General features: G+C 44.9%; 2 protein-coding genes and 5 non-coding genes across 7 annotated transcripts; 1 reads left to right on the top strand and 6 right to left on the bottom strand.

Annotated features, from left to right (window-relative positions):
• Positions 1-240: 240 nt before the first annotated feature.
• On the bottom strand, positions 241-6,093 carry RPL4 (ribosomal protein L4). The gene is made up of 10 exons (XM_086471296.1): positions 5,941-6,093; positions 4,292-4,463; positions 3,333-3,439; positions 2,759-2,897; positions 2,111-2,235; positions 1,685-1,814; positions 1,113-1,269; positions 861-944; positions 532-652; positions 241-442 (listed from the first exon to the last, which is right to left on the bottom strand). Exons 1-10 carry the CDS (start codon positions 5,941-5,943, stop codon positions 323-325), a joined length of 1,158 nt encoding a protein of 385 aa, XP_086327422.1. The 5' UTR covers positions 5,944-6,093; the 3' UTR covers positions 241-322.
• On the bottom strand, positions 1,569-1,639 carry LOC147414687 (small nucleolar RNA SNORD18). Its single transcript, XR_015183837.1, has one exon. It is a non-coding gene; the product is annotated as a small nucleolar RNA SNORD18 (small nucleolar RNA).
• Positions 1,884-1,951, bottom strand: LOC147414686 (small nucleolar RNA SNORD18). The gene has a single exon (XR_015183839.1). It is a non-coding gene; the product is annotated as a small nucleolar RNA SNORD18 (small nucleolar RNA).
• LOC147414685 (small nucleolar RNA SNORD16) lies at positions 2,961-3,060 on the bottom strand. The gene has a single exon (XR_015183833.1). It is a non-coding gene; the product is annotated as a small nucleolar RNA SNORD16 (small nucleolar RNA).
• Positions 3,520-3,591, bottom strand: LOC147414684 (small nucleolar RNA SNORD18). Its single transcript, XR_015183838.1, has one exon. It is a non-coding gene; the product is annotated as a small nucleolar RNA SNORD18 (small nucleolar RNA).
• On the bottom strand, positions 4,532-4,632 carry LOC147414683 (small nucleolar RNA SNORD16). Its single transcript, XR_015183834.1, has one exon. It is a non-coding gene; the product is annotated as a small nucleolar RNA SNORD16 (small nucleolar RNA).
• Positions 6,094-8,156: 2,063 nt separating the features above from the next.
• ZWILCH (zwilch kinetochore protein) lies at positions 8,157-17,666 on the top strand. The gene is made up of 15 exons (XM_009957258.2): positions 8,157-8,275; positions 8,950-9,146; positions 9,601-9,680; positions 9,975-10,130; positions 10,373-10,444; positions 10,775-10,868; positions 11,741-11,796; positions 13,057-13,159; positions 14,211-14,290; positions 14,506-14,662; positions 15,639-15,667; positions 16,082-16,218; positions 16,508-16,603; positions 16,693-16,811; positions 17,517-17,666. The coding sequence occupies exons 2-15, from the start codon at positions 8,972-8,974 to the stop codon at positions 17,606-17,608; spliced, it is 1,446 nt and encodes a 481-aa protein (XP_009955560.2). The 5' UTR covers positions 8,157-8,275; positions 8,950-8,971; the 3' UTR covers positions 17,609-17,666.
• Positions 17,667-18,104: the final 438 nt, after the last annotated feature.

Raw genomic sequence — 18,104 nt, 5'->3', positions numbered from 1 at the left:
CGGCGGTGGGGCGTGGCTTCCGCCTGACGTCACGGCGCCGCCACTTGCACGCTTCCGGGCAGCGGCTGCCACCGCGTGGCCGCTGATCGTCACGACGGCCGTTTGAAACCGGAAAGGCGTAACTTCCCGCGCCAAACGGCGGACTGCAAAGCCCACCCCCCCTTTTGACTCTTCCTTCAAGAGTTTCCATTCTAAAACCCGCTCAACCACGCCCCACCGCGTCAGAAAACGACGACACCCTTTCTCCGTTCCAACAGGGTTTATTAGCTGTAAAGCCACGGCGCAGTTTTCGGAGCTCAAGAGGATGAAGCACCGCCCGGGTTTACGCCTCAGCCTTGGCCTTTGCAGGGGTCTTGGCCGCGGTCTCTGCCCTGGGCTCAGCCGGGGCCTTGGCCGCCAGCTTGGCTTTGGCGTTGGCTTTCTTCTCTTCCTTGAGTTTATGCTAAAGAAAAGACAAAAAAGATCATTAACATCTCCCTAATCTGAAGTACTAAACCCAACTTTTTGGGCCCGGCTTCCGGGCTCACTCACGTTCTGCGCGTGGCGCAGGATGGTGTTGCGTCGCATCGTTTTGGCGTACGGGTTCAGCTTGATCATGATCCTCAGGTTCTTCAGCGGGTTCTTCTTCAGCACTCTACGGCGAATCTTCTTCCTGGAAAGACCAGTCATGTGTCACATCCTCACGTCACAATTCAAGTTCTGCTAAATTTTCCCTGGAATTCGAGGACCTGTAATTCCCAGTATTTAGAACTAAAGAAATCCCAGCCCCACCCAAGAGATTTCTGATGTCACTACAAAGCCTCGCGCTCGGTGATTACTAGAGAGACCGCCCTTCGCCTTCGTTAGAGAAAGATTATTACTTCGGAGCGCGCAGCGCCTTCTGGATCTCCTGGCTTCTCATGATTCTTCCGATGTCCGTGTTGGTCATCTTGTGCATTGGCAGGCTGCGAAACAAGCGTGCGGGGCGTGAGCGGGGTGGCAAGAACGAGGCTGGTTCAATGCAAACCGGCACGGAGGGGGAAGTACCGGCACTTCCACCTCCAAAGGGAGGAGCCGGGACACTCACAGGTCGCCCTCCCCAGCCCGTTCCACCCCCCGTCGCCTGCACTTACTTGTAGTCACTCTTCAGCGTGGCAGCTTTGCGCCAGGTGCCGTACAAGTCGTCCAGCTTGCGGAAGGCGCTCTCCGTCCAGATGCAGAAACGCCCGACGTGGCCCCCGGGAGCAAGTCTGAGCAGGTTCAGCTTGTTCACGTCGAGAAGAGTAATTCCTAGAGCAAAAGAGTCAGACCCATCCCTTTCGTTTGTCATTCAAGTCAAGGACTGCGAGACTAAGCGACACGGCAACACACAGGGGCTCGTTAGCGTCTGCCCTAGTCACCCACACCGACGGATGAACAATCCATCACATTTCCAAAAATAACCATCAGCCTCCTTCCAGCGAGACTCAACAGCCTCGTTTTTAGCTGCCCCAAATGCAGCTGATGGTTGGTGACAGCCATAAAACTGTCACAAACGCCCTCAACACCACCAGAGCAGATGCTTAGAGAGAACCTATCAGCTACTTCTGCAAGTCAGAACTTCCACAAAATCATGTGTTTCAGAAACACGGACCAATGAAGTGGAATCTCATCATTCCAGGCAGTCTCCCAACAAAGCCGAAAGCCTGTCCCAAGCTGAAGTCACCTGGGATATTCCGGAAAGCTCGGATGATGCCATTGTCCTCGTTGTAGATGATGCAGGGTCCCCTGCGCTGGATGCGACGGCGATTCCTCATTTTACCCTTTCCGGCCCGCATGCGCTGGGAGGCATAAACCTGTATAGAAATGAAACTTGTGGATATTCAAAATCTCCAAACCCCGCTAGTAAGACACACCAAAACTGTTTAGTCAGAACTTCACAATCATCACGGCTTATCTGAAACACGGACCAGTGAGAAGTTCATCATTCTTAAGTCAGAAATTTATTTTGCTTCAACTCTTTTTGACAGTTTCTTCTAGTTTTGTTCCCAAGGGACTTCTAGCAGCGCCAACTCAGCGCTGTTTGGAATTCCAACTCCAACACCGGCAGGGTCGCATCACCTGGGTTTGGCTCCCAAGAGCAGCAACTCACCTTCTTGATGTCATTCCAAGCTTTGAGCTTCTTAAGAAGGAGAACGGCCTCCTTGGTCTTCTTGTAACTCTCAACTTTGTCCTCAACCACCAGAGGAAGTTCAGGAATCTCCTCGATGCGGTGGCCTGGCAAGGATTGCACAAGACACAAAGTTACCCCCAGTCTGGGCCGTACGCATTTCTCGAGGTTATGGCCTCGTGTATTCAGAAATGATACAAAATGATAAAAAGTGGGAATTAAATTCATGATGTAATTAATATTCAGGCAGAGGAATGACAGCGGTGGTATTTCAAGTGCTCTCACGGGTCGCCTCAGTCAGTACCTTCTGTGCACCAGTGAACACGAAGTAAATCTTTGGCCTCCATGAACAGAAACCGAACGGAACCGCCACGCAAATCCAAACTCCACAAACCGCACAGCAAAGGTTCCCGTCAGCACCGCACACAGAAGTGCCTCCGCATCGCCCAGCTTCCAACACCCCACGGACCTCCCCGAGCTTCCCACCACAAGAACACCCCCCAGCAGAACTCCTTCCTTAAAAGGAGAGTTTGGTTCTCTCACGAGAAACATTCCGAGCCATCGCAGAGCAGCCGACGCCGCTCAGGCCACGTAAACCACGGGCCAAGGCGCCCGGGCCAGAGCCCCCACCTTTGGACATGACGAGCGCGGGGAGAGCGGACGCCGCCAGAGCGGAGCAGATGGCGTAACGCTTCTGGGTCGTGTTCACGCGACGGTGCCAGCGGCGCCAAGTCTTGGTCGGGGCAAACATGCGGCCTCCACGACACATCTGGGGGGCTGCGGTTAAGGACAACCTCGTGGAAGCGGCTTTTCCTCGGGCGGCTCTGATCCTTGCTCAGCGCTAACTGCTCGTCAGCCACCCGTGCCAGCACCCTGACAGCAGGCGACTGTCACTGAGCACGGCGTAAGACGCAAATTACGACATCACGGCAAGACAGCACGCGTCACCCCGTTCAAGGTGTCCAGCTCTTTCACAGGGGGAGGGGGATCAGGGGCAGGAGGCTGCTGGTCATTAAAGCAAACCTGAATTTGCATCTGGAAGGTTCTAATCGCACTACAAACGCCTCAAACCCGGCGCTCCAGATGACGGCAGGCAGCCGTCACCTCAAGCAGAAGATTCCATTTCACATTCAGGTACTCAGAACCATTTTCCCGCTCGATGGGTTCGGTGCACCCGACGCGAGCGGCAGCTGTGAAAGGATACGTTTCCAAAGGCGCCCTGGCCAGAGCGGTGAGTTCCGCCGCCTCGGACTCGAGGAATACGAGCAACGGCTCTCCCAGTGCCCCACGATTCGGCACTGGTCTGATGACCTGCAACAGAAAGGTTTGAATTCAGACGGTGACAACGCTGCAGTTTTCCCAAAGTCACAAATAGGCCGAGTTCAGGACAACCAGTCAGAACTTCCACGGTTATCACGGGTTTCAGAAACACGGACCAATGAAGTGGAATCTCATCATTTCAGCAGCCCAAATCCTGACCAGGTAAATTAACTCTCGCCATACCAGAGATGTGCTTAGGTCAGAACCAAGCACATGAACACCCATTTCTAAGCCTGACCCTCCACTCGGAGGTCTGAACTGGCACTGCTGTTATGTGAGGTGTTCGTGTGAAGACCCAGCGGAAATAAACCTGAGCACGCACGTTCTGAGCGCAAGTCTCTCGGGAAGCCAAAGCTATTTGCACCTACGAGCTGCCGAAGCAACCCTGACAAGTGCCCACTGGCACAGGTTTCTTCCTGGCACACGCCTCAGGCAAGTCTCACGCGCCCAGCACGGAGCAGGGATTATAAAGCACGAGTTTCCATCGCAGTTTGGGGCCCGATACCCTCTCAGACATTTTGCGTTCTTGCAAAGAATGGAGTTTCTGCTCAAGGACGTAAGTGCCACAACACTTTCAGTAACACACATTTCAGCTAAGACCCCAGAGTCCTTCAAAACTTACACACCACCTCCCTGTTCTTCAGAATAATAAAAAAACTTGTATTTCATACAATTTAAAACCAGACTGCTAATAACCAGAACTGTTGCCTTGCCTCCTATACAGAATCCTACTGAACGGCGCTTCTCTCATTTCTGTTCCCAGCCTGTCCCAGTTCCAGCCCACCTACGCTGAAGTCCACGGCTACCGCGAGCGGTCCCGCCCGCCCCGGGGCCCCGCCGTACCCGCCAGCTCGCTGACGGCGTAGGGCTGCCGGTTGTTCTTGCGCAGGTTGGTGTGAACGAAGTTCACGACGTCGGGGCGAATGGGAGCCTTGAACACGGCAGGCAAGGTGACATTTTTGCCTGATGCTTCCCCCTTCTCGGAGTAGACGGATATTAACGGTCGAGCACAAGCCTGAAGAAGAAGGAAAAACTCTTAAGCACAAGTAAAGCAGATTGCCAGCATTCACATTCATCAAATATTGCTCAGAATGAAAGGGTCTTCAGTTCAACAGTGCCAGCACGCTGACAGCAGGCAACTGTCGCTGAACACTGGATAAGACGCAAATTACATCATCACAGCAATACTTTTCACTTAAAATAGTGCTCCACAGCATAATCCACGTTCAGAAAACTATACCTGAGGTCTGAACTTCAATAGATTTCCGAGTTGTTTTGGTAAAATTAGTCTAGAATTGAATCTTTGAGCTGTTTAGTAACAGCTTCTAAACTCCTTCCCATCCACTATTAAAAAAGCCTATACACAACCCACCTGTATTTATTCAGTTAACCAAAACCTTGTTATTTAATCACATTTAACGGTTGAAATGCTGTAACCAATTTCTCTAATATAACATGGACACTCACAATGACTACAAGTAATCAAACTTAGCGTCAGAATGAATTTTTTGTGAAGCCTGGGCCCTCTGAACAACCCCTGGTGCCTCAAAATTTATGAGGTGAAAAATTAAAACTGCTGGCAGCACCAGCTTCCTTTCAGAAAGCTGAAAAGGTGTCCAACAGCAGCTTCCTTTAAAAAAGAATCTTTTAGAATTATACTGTATTTGTTACTAATTAATAGCTCATGGCAACAGTACAGGCAGCACATTTTCCTTCCGCTTCCCATCCACAATTCATTTCAGAGATATTAAAAATACTACGAAACTCAAAACTAACCAGCTAATAGCAGTTCAAGTACTACCCGTGTATCTAACACCGGTACTAGAAAGGCACTGACCCCTGGGGTTAGTGCAGAGACCCCAACACAAGAAACAAACTCGGCCAGGGTGAAGGAACCGGAATCTCAATTGTATCAGCAAGAAAAGTTGTTCATTTGCAACCTGGTTCCAGATCAACACCTCTTAAAGCCTGTTTCGGAATATCAAAAAGAGACTTTAAAAAAAAAAAAGTGTGTTTTTTTTTTGTTTTGTTTTGTTTTTTTTTTTACAGAAACCGTTCTTTTCACTCTGCATGGTCTCAAAAGCCTCCGTGTGGCTTTGTCGTGATCAAGAGAAATACGTAAGAAAAATCAAAAAGCCCTGCCAGGAGGCGGTGCCGGCCCCGTCTCCCACTCCGCCCGAGGAAAGGGGGACTTCCAGCAGCCCAAGCCAAGGCCCGGGCCGCGACCCCCCCTGCAGCCCGCCCCGGTCTCCCTGCGGCCCGCCCGCCGGCCCGGCCGCCCCACACGGGCCCCACGCGGCAGGCCGAGCGCTGACGGCTCCAAAATGGCGGCCGGCCGCCCCACGCCGCCAGCCCTCGGGCTGCCCGCAGCACGGCTCCCGCCCGCCGGGCCTGGCTCCCGCCTGCCCGGGCCTGGCTCCCACCCGCCCCGGATCGCCGGGGGCAGCGCCAGCCCCCCTCAGCCCGCCCCAATCCCGCGGCCCGCGCCTCACCATGGTGGTGGCGGCGGCGGAGAGTCTCCTGCTCCCACACGCCTCCGCCGCAGCCCCGACCGGAAAAGGAAAGACGCGTCGCTCTCCGTTCTCTATGAGCGATGTCCTTCCGCACTCTGCCCGCCACCTTCTGCCGCGCCGGCCGCTCGGTTCCTGACCCCGGCCGAGCCTCAAGCCCCTTTCGCCCACGCCGCGCGCGCGATGCCGAGCCCGCTCCCTTCGGGCGCCTCTATCGCTCTCAGTCACCTCCCAAACCTGGGGACTCTTTTCTGGCGGAGGGATTCGTCGTGACGAGTCACCCGGTCTCACAGAAATTATAAAATTTTGGAGATATTAGTATTTTTTTTCACAGGAAGGCGTGCGAAGAGAATAAATATAAATAAAAAACACTCCTAGGATGGAAAGAACAATTTTTTTTCCCTCACGGGGGTGCACCACCCGGATGTAGTGCCGGGGGGCGGGCGCGGCGCGCGGTTCGGTTTTGGCGGGCGGCGATGGCGGCGGCGGAGCGGCGGGGGCGGGCGGCGGCCGAGCTGTACGGCTGCCTCCTCCGGTGGGTCTCGGCCCGCGTCTGCCTTGAGGGGCCGCTCTGCTGAGGGCAAGGCGGCTCGGCGGGGGGAGGCGGCACCTTGTGGGGGGCGGCAGCTGGGACTCCGTCTGGGGACCTGTGCTGGTTTAGGTTATGCAGTTAAACTTGCTGTTTCGTGAGGAATGCAAAGGGGAAAAAAAACCCCTTACCTCAACGTTTTCTGTTCTTTCAGAATATATGAAGAAGGGAAGGCAAGTATCCCTGAACATCCGTATCTTTTTGAGGTAAATATGTGAAAATACAGCCACGTAACTTGAGTCTGTACATTTAAAACGCAGCCATGGATGAGGGATGTGCGGGGCTATCACGTAAAAGGGAAAGTTTACCTCAGGAATACCTCCTTAGATCTGCCTCAGGACGGAGAGGGAGACCCGGGCATCGGGGTCTTCTTCACCAGCCTTAGCTCCCCCCGCCGCGCTCCGCCTGATTTTTGGCACCTGTTAACAGTGAATTTGTTTAAAATGGTTGTAAGGTTCGAGTACGTGTGGGAGGGTTGTGAGGTGGAGGCTGTGCGAGGTGTGGAAGGTGGTGGGTGGCAGCGGGGAGGGGAGCGAAGAGCAGCTGCAGCAGCACTCGGGGGGTGTTTTGGTGCTTCAAACCTGCAGCTTCTGGTGACCCGCTTTTTATCCAGGTGCTTTTATGGGGAGTGGGATATCTGTGTGAAAACAGCAATTGCTGCTTACAGCTTTTGGAATATAGGAATGGCTGGAAAATCTCTGATGCTGTTTCGTTATATTAATCTTGGGGTTGATATAAGTTAATAATAGTTTGAAAATAAAACCAGGTCATTATTTAAATATACAGTAATGTGAAAAACAGACTAGATGTGAAGAATCTATCAACACTTCTTTGTGTGCATGGAAAAGCCTAAATAAAGGTTGATGTTCCTTCATTCTCGAGAACAGGCTTGAGTTATTTAATGTCTCCAGTGTTTAAATCCATGAGAAGTAATCAGTTGATCTTTAATGTTGCTTTAAATCCATGAGAAGTATTCAACTGATCCTCAGTGTTGCTTTAAATCCATGCGAAGTAATCGGTTGATCTTTAATGTTGCTTTAAACCCACCTCTAGGATATCTGGTGACTGCAGTTGCCACTTGACAACGATGATCCTTCATATCCCAGATGATCTAAGTTTTGTTCGTTGAACCGAACTTCAGTTTCTCATAGCAGCAACCCGTTAGAGATCAGATTTTCCATGTTGGTTAGTTGAAAGTTGTTGTGTTTTCACAGTTTATTTGATTCCACCTATGGCATGCAGTAACTGTGTTCTCCTGAAGCAAGAAACTCTTTCAGATTCATGAATGATTGCAATAGGGTTGGAAAACAGCTTGTAGAAGTAGTTAATTTTGCAATTTCTGGTATAAAGAAATTATATGTAGTCTATTAAAAAGTTTGGCTTTGTTTTGTTTTTTTCCAGACTGATGTAGAGATCCGTTTGGTTGGTGATAGTTGCAAAAGTCCCGTTGAATCATTCTGGAACGGAAACAATATGATATATGTTTTGCAGAAAGCAGTAAGTGCGCATCTCAGTTGTTAGTTTTTAAAATGTAATCTAGACTTTGGAATTTCAATCAAATACTTTCACATACCTTGCATTTTTTGACTGGCCTATGCATTTCTCTTAGAGACACGACGAAGAAAGTGACCCAGTGGAAGAATCAAAACCAGGTGATGCTATTTATGCCTCTGGGCTCCTACCAAAGGAGAGTTCTGGACCAGAGGCTCTTTCTGTCAGAAGAGCAAAGTAAGTGCCAAAGGTCTGCCTCCCCTTTTGCTGTAATTGTCTTTTGCAACTTTTGTTTCTTCCTAATATTCAGAACCTGTATTATTTTCAATCCCCCCAAATTAAACTACTCATTAGTTTAGTGAGGAGATAGGATGTTTTTTATTCATCCTGCAAAATGGCTAAAAGTATTGCTAATGAAGTCCAGGGGCTGGCAAAGAGCTTGTGAGCTGTCCCGTCGCGTTAGCGGGACTGCCCAGGTGCAGGTGAGCGCAGAAGCTTCAGAAGACTTGAGTGCTTGGGTTTGTAAGGCTTCTGTTTGAAAATAAATAAATAAAACATCTGATTTGGGTCTTCGGCTGTTACTGAAATAGCAAGGCATGGTACCAAAACATGGTGACTAGTTTGCTCAACTAACTTAGCCTGTTAAAATGTAAAATTCAACTATCATTTCAGAATCTTTAGTCTAAATTAAAATATTATATTAAGGATATTCTCAGTTATGATATCTAACGTGCTCCTTTGTGACTTCATTGTCTACCTGTGAAAAGGATAATTGTACTGCATTCTTTTTGTAAAAGGATTTCTATCTGCTGACGAAGCATGATGGACAGGAGTTAAGTTTTACGTCAGGGACAGGTTTAGCTGTACTTGCTGGCATCTCATTTTTTTTTTTTCCCATTCCATGTTTCTAGGCAGTTGATTTCCTTATATACAATGGTGCAAAATCCAAACATGACCCACTTGAAGATAAGTGACCTGGTTGTCCTTCCTCCCCTCTGGATAAGGTGTGATGGTTCTGATCCTGAACACACTTGCTGGCTTGGAGCTGAGCCTCTCAAAGCTGGGAATAAAATTGCAGGCATCAATTTTTACATGGTTACGTGTGATGGTAAGGTTATAATGTTACACATAAAATTAAATGAGGAAGACTTAAACATGTGGGAGTGGTGATGTAGTGATGCTGCCTTTGTCCTTTGCGTGGTCTTGCTCTGTGTTCCTTGTTTTAAAAAACGAGAAAAGAAAAGGAGAGAAAAGAAACCCGTGCTCTGTGTGGGAAATAACTTTTAACAACATAATGCAGCAGTATCTGCGCAGGCCTCCCCTCACTGGGGTGCGGTAACTCGGCCAGTTTACGCTGCTCCTGCTCAGCTGCTCCGAGCCCTGCCCCTCACCAGAGGTTTGTGTGTTAACGCCGGCTGTTGCCATCGATAGGGCGAATGCTGGAAGGTGTCGGCTTCCTAAGGGACAGCACGAGTCGTGCTTGACCGAATGGAGCCTTCGAGAATTAATTTGAATTCTGTCACATGGGGTTTTTTTTGATTCTTACCTCTTTCCTTTCCTAGGTCCTACAGCTGATAAAACGTATTTTGCAAACCTGGAAGAGCTCAAAAGGGCACATAAAATGAAACATCATTCGTCTGTTGTAGGTTTTTACAGTCTGTCGTGCCTCCAATCTAAGTTTAAAACCTGTTTTTTGATTTATGATACAGATTTGGGGGAGCTTTATGGATTCTACTTACAAACTCACCTTAATACGATTCTGTAGTGTAATAGTCTCTTTTGAAGTAGCATTTGAGCTCCCGATGTTGTAATGCGTTTGTCTGATATTAACCCCCTTTTTGTGTGTGTGAAGTGCTTTTAAAAGTGTTTTGTATGCCTGCAAAATAATCAATGTTGTGGTGATTTTGTCTTAGTTCTTAAAATCTGTTCGTTCTAGGTGATGACAAAAGGATTTGCTCAGTACGAACTTGTTAGAGCTGCTGCAATAGATGACACAATTGTAGAATCTGAAAGTAATGTATCTGTGGATATTACATGGAATACTGTAGACAAGATTCTGGAGACCCCCCCACTAATTTCGACTGCCACAGTGGTAAGTCAAGAAGGTAAAAGCAAACAAACCCAAGCTCTTTCCGTGGCTTACATCATCCGTGGTGTAAAGCACAGAAAATACCTTTGACTCTTGACGTTTGTGTTTCGTGTTCTCTATATAAGCAACACAATGTGCTCATAATCTAAATTTATAAAGGATGCTAATGTGGATTTCACTAATGAAAGTTTTGGGACACTTGATTTCTAAAGTTTGTAACTGACATAAACTTCTGGAACTTTCAGAATATTGCACTGGAGTCTGGGGACCCCCGAAGTCCTGTGTATCCGCTGTACAGAGAACTGCAGTTTCTCCTTGTAAGTATCATTGAGAAATTGCAATTTCAGATTTATGTGGAACAGTGATTGTGTGTGTTAATAATTAGCTTTGTTTAAAACTTCATCAGAGGTTTCAAAGCTCACTGTAAGCTTTTATTTTAGAATGAACTTTGAGTCAGTTTTAGGGATCTTGAGGACACCTTGTGAACACCAGAGCCAGGGAATCCAAGAAGTTTCTAAATTCATGGCTAGCTGTACAGAAAGAGACGTCTGCCTGTTGGAGGAGTTCATTACACTTGGAAGTACGACACGTGCAGAACCTCAGATGAGAACTGATCAGTGGTGTTTTGATTTTCGTGCTGCCCGCAGGCTCTGGCCGAAGGTTTGAAGACGGGTGTGACTGAGTGGCCTGAGCCACTGGAGTCTGAATCGGCTGTTGAACTGGTCCAGGAATTTCTGACTGGTAATTGCTGCTTCTTCCACGGGGAGGGAGGGATGTCACTTTTCACAGAAATAAAAGGAAATTCCAAATACAGTGTTATAAGTATTAGAATTAGAGATTTCTATGCTATAACCACCTGCACAAAGTAGTTAAGTAGGTTGGTCAATACATCTCTTGTCATTTTAATTTGTCCTAATATCTTGTATAAAAATAAAATTGTTTCTTTATATGTTTAAAAAGCAATTGAGAGAGTTCTGGGTGTGTCTTTCAAGTTATCTGACATGCACACGAAATTCTAAACATGCCAACTGTCCCTTTGGTGGTGGAAAACAACACTTGGACATTTTAAAATTGTGCATCCAAAATTACCGGTTCCTTCTGAAAACTGTTGTGAACAGTGTGTGTCTTGCAGAAGTTTAAGATATTGGAAAATAAATCTAAAAAGAGGATCAGATGTAGGAATGCACCACGAGATTTCCAAACGCAGCTGTAAATTTTGTTAGTGTGTAGGTAGGACTTGGACAGAAGATAAAACGAACAAAAACTCTGACAAATACATGCAGAAGAAACCGGAGACGCTTATTAGTCCACCCACTACCCCTTACTGCTTCCACACTGGAACTTAACGAGTTAATACTTAGATAACAGGATATAGTAAAGGTACATGGGGAAAATGCATAGCTTAATAAGGAATATTAAGAAATTATCTAAGAAATTGTCTTTTCAGACTGTATCCTTACCCAGTAAAAACAATATTAAAATGGCTAAATTTTGACTATCAGCCATGCAGCCAGTGTTCTTGTTAGTTATGATGTGTCCATGGATTTATACAATTGCTTTGATGATAGTTATTGTTTTTCGTAGTGGTGAAATTTATTTTTCTCCTGTACTAGATTTAAAGAAGAAGCTGGATGGATATTGTGTGTCTGGAAACAAGAATGAAACGGAGGTGTGTGCAACTTCCTACCAATTGCTTTGTCAGCTTGTTTCCCTCATAACTGTAGTTATTTCACGTTTTGATTATGTTTTGTTTATTATTTCTGTATATGTGTAACTACATAGACATGAAGATGCAAGGAAAGGTACATCTTCTGCTTTCTGTTTCTGCTGTGTAAAAATAAAGGCCTGACAGGCAAAATTAGGAATTCCTCTGATAAAGTCCACTATAACTTTTATATTCAGAAAACCTCACTGTTTTTTTATTCTAAATGATCTACTGGTGTCCGTTATACGTGGTTTTTTATATAACTTAGTGGAGTGAAGCAGTTTTGATTGGCTTCTTTCCCTTCATTTTTTCACTACCAAAAGCTTGCAGGTTGAACTGCAATCATTCCATTGTCTGTGATCTCCTCAAGCTGTCAATCTCAGGATGTCCCAGGTTCTTCCAGGAACTCTGACCTTTGTGCTGTTACATTCTATCATTAATTTGCTTTTCTTGCCTAATTTGATGATTTTGGGGCCAATTTAGTGGTATCAATTGACTATCTGTCCTATTTGTCTAGAGGTTTGTGATACTCTAAAGGACCAGATAAATTCAAATTACAAAAATGTCTTCAGTTGTATTAAGATGTTTTACCTGTTCAGCCTACAAGGAAAGGTTTGGGTCTCTTCCTGTTGAGAAGGAAGTTGCATTTTGTTGATAAGCTGAAAATATAATGACTTCGGTATCAGCTAAACCAGAAATACTCAGGATAACAGGAAAATAGTTCTCAGTTCTGAGAGTCTATGCATGTGTTGATTCAGGCCACCCAGGGCACTGCTGGGTATACGTACAGTTATTTAACCACCTACCAGTTCGGTGTAGCACCCCTGGGTTGGTGCTTGCTGGGCTGCTCTGGCTGTGGGCAGTGCTCGGGGCATTCGCCATCGTGAGGCGAGAAGGACCAGCTCGAGCGAAGCAGTTGGTTTTCACCAGACAGCCTGGTTCAGCTTGACTTGGCTACGATCAAAAGTCTTTCTGATAGTAGGCTTCCCTGGTCCAAAGCTGGCAGTTAGCCAGTGTGATGGTTCTGAAAGGACTTAGCCTCGCTTCTGACTAAGAGCAGGCTTCCAAAGTACTAAGCATGAGTGGTTTCTGTGCGGTGGTTTCTCTGGAAAAGGGGGGAAAATTGGTGAGGCACCCAATTTTGGTTTCTGGAGAAAATTTGAATTCAGAGTGCCTTTGAAGCGTAGGCATCACTTGTTACTTAAGACTAACTCACTCTTTCAGAAAATCAAATGTGACACTGCTGCGGTGGACAGTTCAATAAAATCAATCTTCAGTGAGCGAGGAGACCTGGATTTTGCTGAGCAATTATGGTGCAAAATGAGAAGTAAGCGTAGTGCGGGTTTTTGCCCCATCTGTTTTCCTTTAATTCTTCTGTTCTTTGTACCTACTACACTGTATTGCTCTCTCAGTGAGATGAATATAAATTTCTGTGAGTTTTAAGGACTGATCAGCTCTTCAGAAAATTGTTATCACCAGGCTTTTTCTAAAAGAGTGATTTTTAGGTCTGTGAGATGATATACTTTCTTACAACACATAAAGGCAGACCAACATCTAGCAGGAGATATTGTATTTCGTTTTATTTGATAGTAAAAGGTACTAAACAATCCATAGTACCCGTCTGCTCTAAAACTTGAAAGCTTTATAAAATTTTTGTCTTTCTAGATCTGAAGGACAATTTTTAGGTTGATAATGCTGCACACAAGTCCTTCACAGTCCTTCAGTAAAATACATTTTTATTTATTTATTACTCTTTTTTTTTCAGGTTGCTAATTAACTTTTGTTAAGCCATTCCAGAGATTATAACCACTCCTTTTGGTTTGAGGGATGGAGTTGGGCAACTTCTAAATCCATTTCATTCCTATTGGTGTGACCACACTTGTGTTTGAATCCAAACTAGCCAGCTAAAACGTGCTGTGATGACTGCAATGTGTCCTGCTTAAGGGCATGTCAGCTGCGCTACGTGTGGGCGTTCGTTTCTGGCTTAGGAAGCAGTTAGTTGGGTAAATGAGTACTAAGAGTTCATATTCTAGATGGATTCTGCTCAGTTAAATGTGTAAAATGTGTTGAGGCTCAATGTATATAGAGAGACTGTAGCCAAAATGTGTTATGTGACAGTCTGCTGCTGCCGTGTGCTGTTCTCTGGCAGTCATATGCAGCTCAGTGCTTTCTTTTGATCGTTGTTTCTTTAGAGTGACCCTTTATAAAGTCATGATGTGACAAACCTAACAAAAAGCAGTGCCCTCTGTCAGTTCAGCTATCGCTCCTTACGTGAGGGTTGTTCTTGCAAGTGGTTGGCCTGTTATTGACTTAACAGCTAGAGAGGGAGCCTGGATTGATAAATAAAATACTGCACTTCTTTTTTTTTTTTTTTTAAGGTGTCAGCTCCTATCAAGAGTTGGTAGAGTGTTTCACACTGATCATAAAGTCCCTGGAACATGGTGAGATACAGCCGTGGGTATGTATTTGTATTTCACAATAAATGTTACATTTTGAGCTGTCTTAAGTAGGTCATAGCTCTTGTCACTTAACTCCCCCGTGCTTCCGTGTTCTGTTGTTTTTAAATTACTTTCACGTGTCACAGTTTGCCTGTTTCCATGGGGCTGTAGCTCTATCAATGTTTGTGGTATTTTGTACACAGTCGCATCACAAGAAAACGTTTCTAATTTTTAGATTCATCAAGGGAGCAGCAGTTTGCTGAGTAAGTTGATTCAACAGTCTTATCATGGGAAGGTAGAGGTGGTTTCCCTCAGTGGCATCACTCCCATTCAGATGCTCTTGGAGATTGGTTTGGATAAGATGAAGAAGGATTATGTCAATTTTTTCATAGGTAAGCCTGATATCTGTTGAGGTGATTAGAAATTCAAGAGAAAAGGTATTCCGTGCAGGAAATAACGAAGTTTTGGGTGACCTTGCTATCACTTCTGCTCCCATCTGCGGAAGTGCTGTTTCCAGCTTCCTTAGTAGTTGTACTTTTCAGCTGTGTATGGTTTCAAAATTTTAAAAATTAATTTGTTTCAAAATAACTACAGCTTGCATAACTGTATATTTCTTTTTCAAGTTGAACAGACCTTTAGAGTGAATTGCAAGTAAAGTAAATACCAGATGTATATAATTGTGGACTGTTTTTTTTTTTTCTTATCTGTTTGCTATAGGTGAAAATATAAGGCCCTTATGCTCTTTCTGTCTTTCCCTTTATGCTCTACATGGGTTAAAAGGAAATTGGGCAAATGCATTCCTGTGCCATAGCTGTGTTTGTACAGTCCACAGTATTTATAAGAATAATCAAAAATATCTTTCTATATGTAGTACACTGGAAACAAAAGCTAGGGAGGAAAGATTTTTGTGAAGTACAGTTTTTCTTGAAAACATTGTGGCTTTGTTTTCAGTATTGTAGCTTTATTTTTTTTCTGACTCTGTGGGAGGGGTTTGTGTTTTACCATTGTTGTTGTCACTTTTCCATCATTTTTCCGTTTCTTTTTTGCTTCGTCATCCTGTTTTCATTCTTGTTTCATTGGCTTTTTGTGAACCTGTGTGTCCCAAGGAGAGTGGTTGTCTCAAAGTATGTGGTAGGTTTCTTCAGTGTGCAGCCTTGGTGGTCAATAAAATAATGCCTCTACCCTGCCACTTTGCAGTCTTTTTCCTTGTTTTGGATGAGCAATCATGTCCATAAGTGCGATCTCAGTAGCTTTGTGCATTTCTTTGGTAGAATTCCCTATTTGGTTACCTGAATGTTGCTTATATTTCGTCTGACACTATCTAGTAAATTTTAATTTGTTTTTTTTTTCCCCCTGTTCATTTTACAGGCCAGGAGCTTGCAACGTTAACCTACTTGGTGAGGCGCTTGATTTTTGTCTTTTTTTTTTTTTTTTTTTTTAAGAACTCTGAAAGCGGTGCAAAGTGGGGCACACTTAGCTGACGGTGGGATGCAAGTCCTATCATTGCTGTACTCTGAGAAACTGAATTGTGAATCATGGGGATGGAACAACACACTGCAGAAACGTCACGGTGTTGTTTCCGTGTCCGTGTGTTATTTCCCAGCTATCTGATCTGGGCCGTTGTCAGGCAGGGCTATGAATCTTTGTTCGTACTTTGATCACATGGAACTTTGCTCTGACTCTGCTGGGCCATTCGTAAAATTTTGGCTTCTCAAAAGAAGCAGGAGAATTATTTTAATATATGGAGGATGTGTTGTGTGCTTGTAGAAATGGAGTGTCCAGTTAAGAGCAGAAGCTGTTTGCTGTTCCAGGATTACTTCATTTCCACGTCAGTAGATCTACAAGAACAAGTTCATCGTGTTCAAAAGCTTCACCATATGCTGGAAATAATGGTCAGCTGTACAGTCTTACTTCAGTTTAAACATGAGAACCTCATCCCTTTGACACAGTAATGATTTAATTTTTACTTCTTGCTCTTTGAATGACAATAACCAATAGATTCTCTTCAACAGTTGTGAAGAAACTCTTTTTTTAAAAAAATTTCCTTAATGGTGATGATACTAAGACTGCAGAAGTAGCAGTTCCATCTTCCTGCTAAATTTTGCTTTGTGACTAAAACTGAAAACTAAATGAAATCATAAAATCTCAGAGTACAGTTAATTTTGCACAAGGTTTATGTAGTGTTGCTACAAGCATTTCTCCAAAGAGAGTTCGTAACTGGTTGATATCTATTGTAGAATTTGCATGAAGTATTATAAGGAAAACCCTCTAAATGAGAAGCATGTGTTTCAACTGCCGATCAGACCAGCACTTGTCAAGAATTTCTATCAAAAGTAAGAGAAACATCAACGTTTGTAGCATTAAAAGTCAGATGTGACTCAATACCTGGCTGAATTTTGGCATTTTGTGATTATTCTCTCAGTGATCACCCAGAAATGTGGAAGGTGGACATAAGTAGTGGGCATGGACCGAAGGAGGTTAAAACAACTTGGCAAGTTAGTACTAATCCACCTGTTGAGCATTTGACATCCAACGGTACAGGTAAGGAATATTTGTGGGGACATGGGGTGATGAAAGTACCCACTTCAAACAAATTCAGTTTTTATACTGGATTCAGTGGGTCTGGACTTTTTTCTTATTTATACTCATGCACTTTTCAGCAAAAGTGAAATGATGTTCTGTCGTTTAATGAAAGGGAGAGATTAACAGAATGTAGAAGATTTTCAGAAAGTGGAGACTTTCTGCCTTCTCACCTTTGCTGAGTTCTGGTTTTAGAGTTAAAATGACAGAATAGTTCCCGGTGTGACATGGTGAAGTATTTTCCACAGTATCTTATAACCTGTTTCTAAAATCTTTGCCACTCTACCTGAGAATGGGTTTGAAGAGGAATTTACCTGTTACTGAGTGCTGGTCTCTAGTCAGAGGAGCAGGTGGGCGCTGAGGAGGGCAGGCATGCCTTGCTGCAATCCAGCGTAGAGCAGGTGAAAAAGCAGGAGAACGGGGAAGAAATAAGCCTATAGTCTGGGACAGAAATAATTTGCCTTTTTGGGGTGAGGTTTGATACAGGGTAATATGCTTTGGCAAAACTTCCCTGTCATTCTCAATTTTTGTCATCAGGTGCTCCTTTCAGTAAAACCTTGAGTTCAGTTTTGAAACCAGTTCTTGAAGCTGCTACATGAACCGATCTCCACAATTTCTCTTGCTGAGAACAGTGGCTAATCACATCTTTCTCCTTTGGCTCCGCAGGTCTCCTTTCTGACTCCACAGTTAATGGAAGCAGTGACGACAGAATGTATTTTATTGCAATGGCTAAGTGCAGTCAGGTGCATTTCGCATAAATGCATGTTACTCTGCAGGCAGGCACTTGAAAGGTACAGTAAAGGGGAAAGTTCGGTGTTATCTGTGTCCCAACAGGATATTTAGAAACACTCTGATTTGAAGAACAGTACCTCTGAGTTGTTTGCTTTAGCATGCTTGAAGTGTGACACACCGAGCCGTCATTCACCTGTGCGCATCTGGTTTGTTTGTAAGTGTTGTGCGATTATGAATGTACAGAATAACTGTTTTGAAAATATAGTAGATATTGTTGTTGGTATATTTACTTCAATAAAGTTCTGCACTTTGGGGTTTTAAATTTTATTTTTATTCAGTAACGCAATCAGGCACTGTTCAAAGTGTGAGTTATCTTAACCCGACAAAACAAGCAATAGTGTCATGTTTTCCTGGTGTCCCGTGACGTTTCATCATCCACATGTATTTGGAAATCTGTTCATCCAGGGCGTCATGAACTTCTTACAGTTTGATTTGCTTTGTCCCAGTATTTATATTTTGGAG

The sequence above is a fragment of the Leptosomus discolor genome, chromosome 11 (genome assembly GCF_034619465.1).
Source record: "Leptosomus discolor isolate bLepDis1 chromosome 11, bLepDis1.hap2, whole genome shotgun sequence".
Taxonomy (NCBI): Eukaryota; Metazoa; Chordata; class Aves; order Leptosomiformes; family Leptosomidae; genus Leptosomus; species Leptosomus discolor.
The sequence above is the reverse complement of the archived record's forward strand: the minus strand, read 5'-3'. Positions and strand labels throughout refer to the sequence as shown.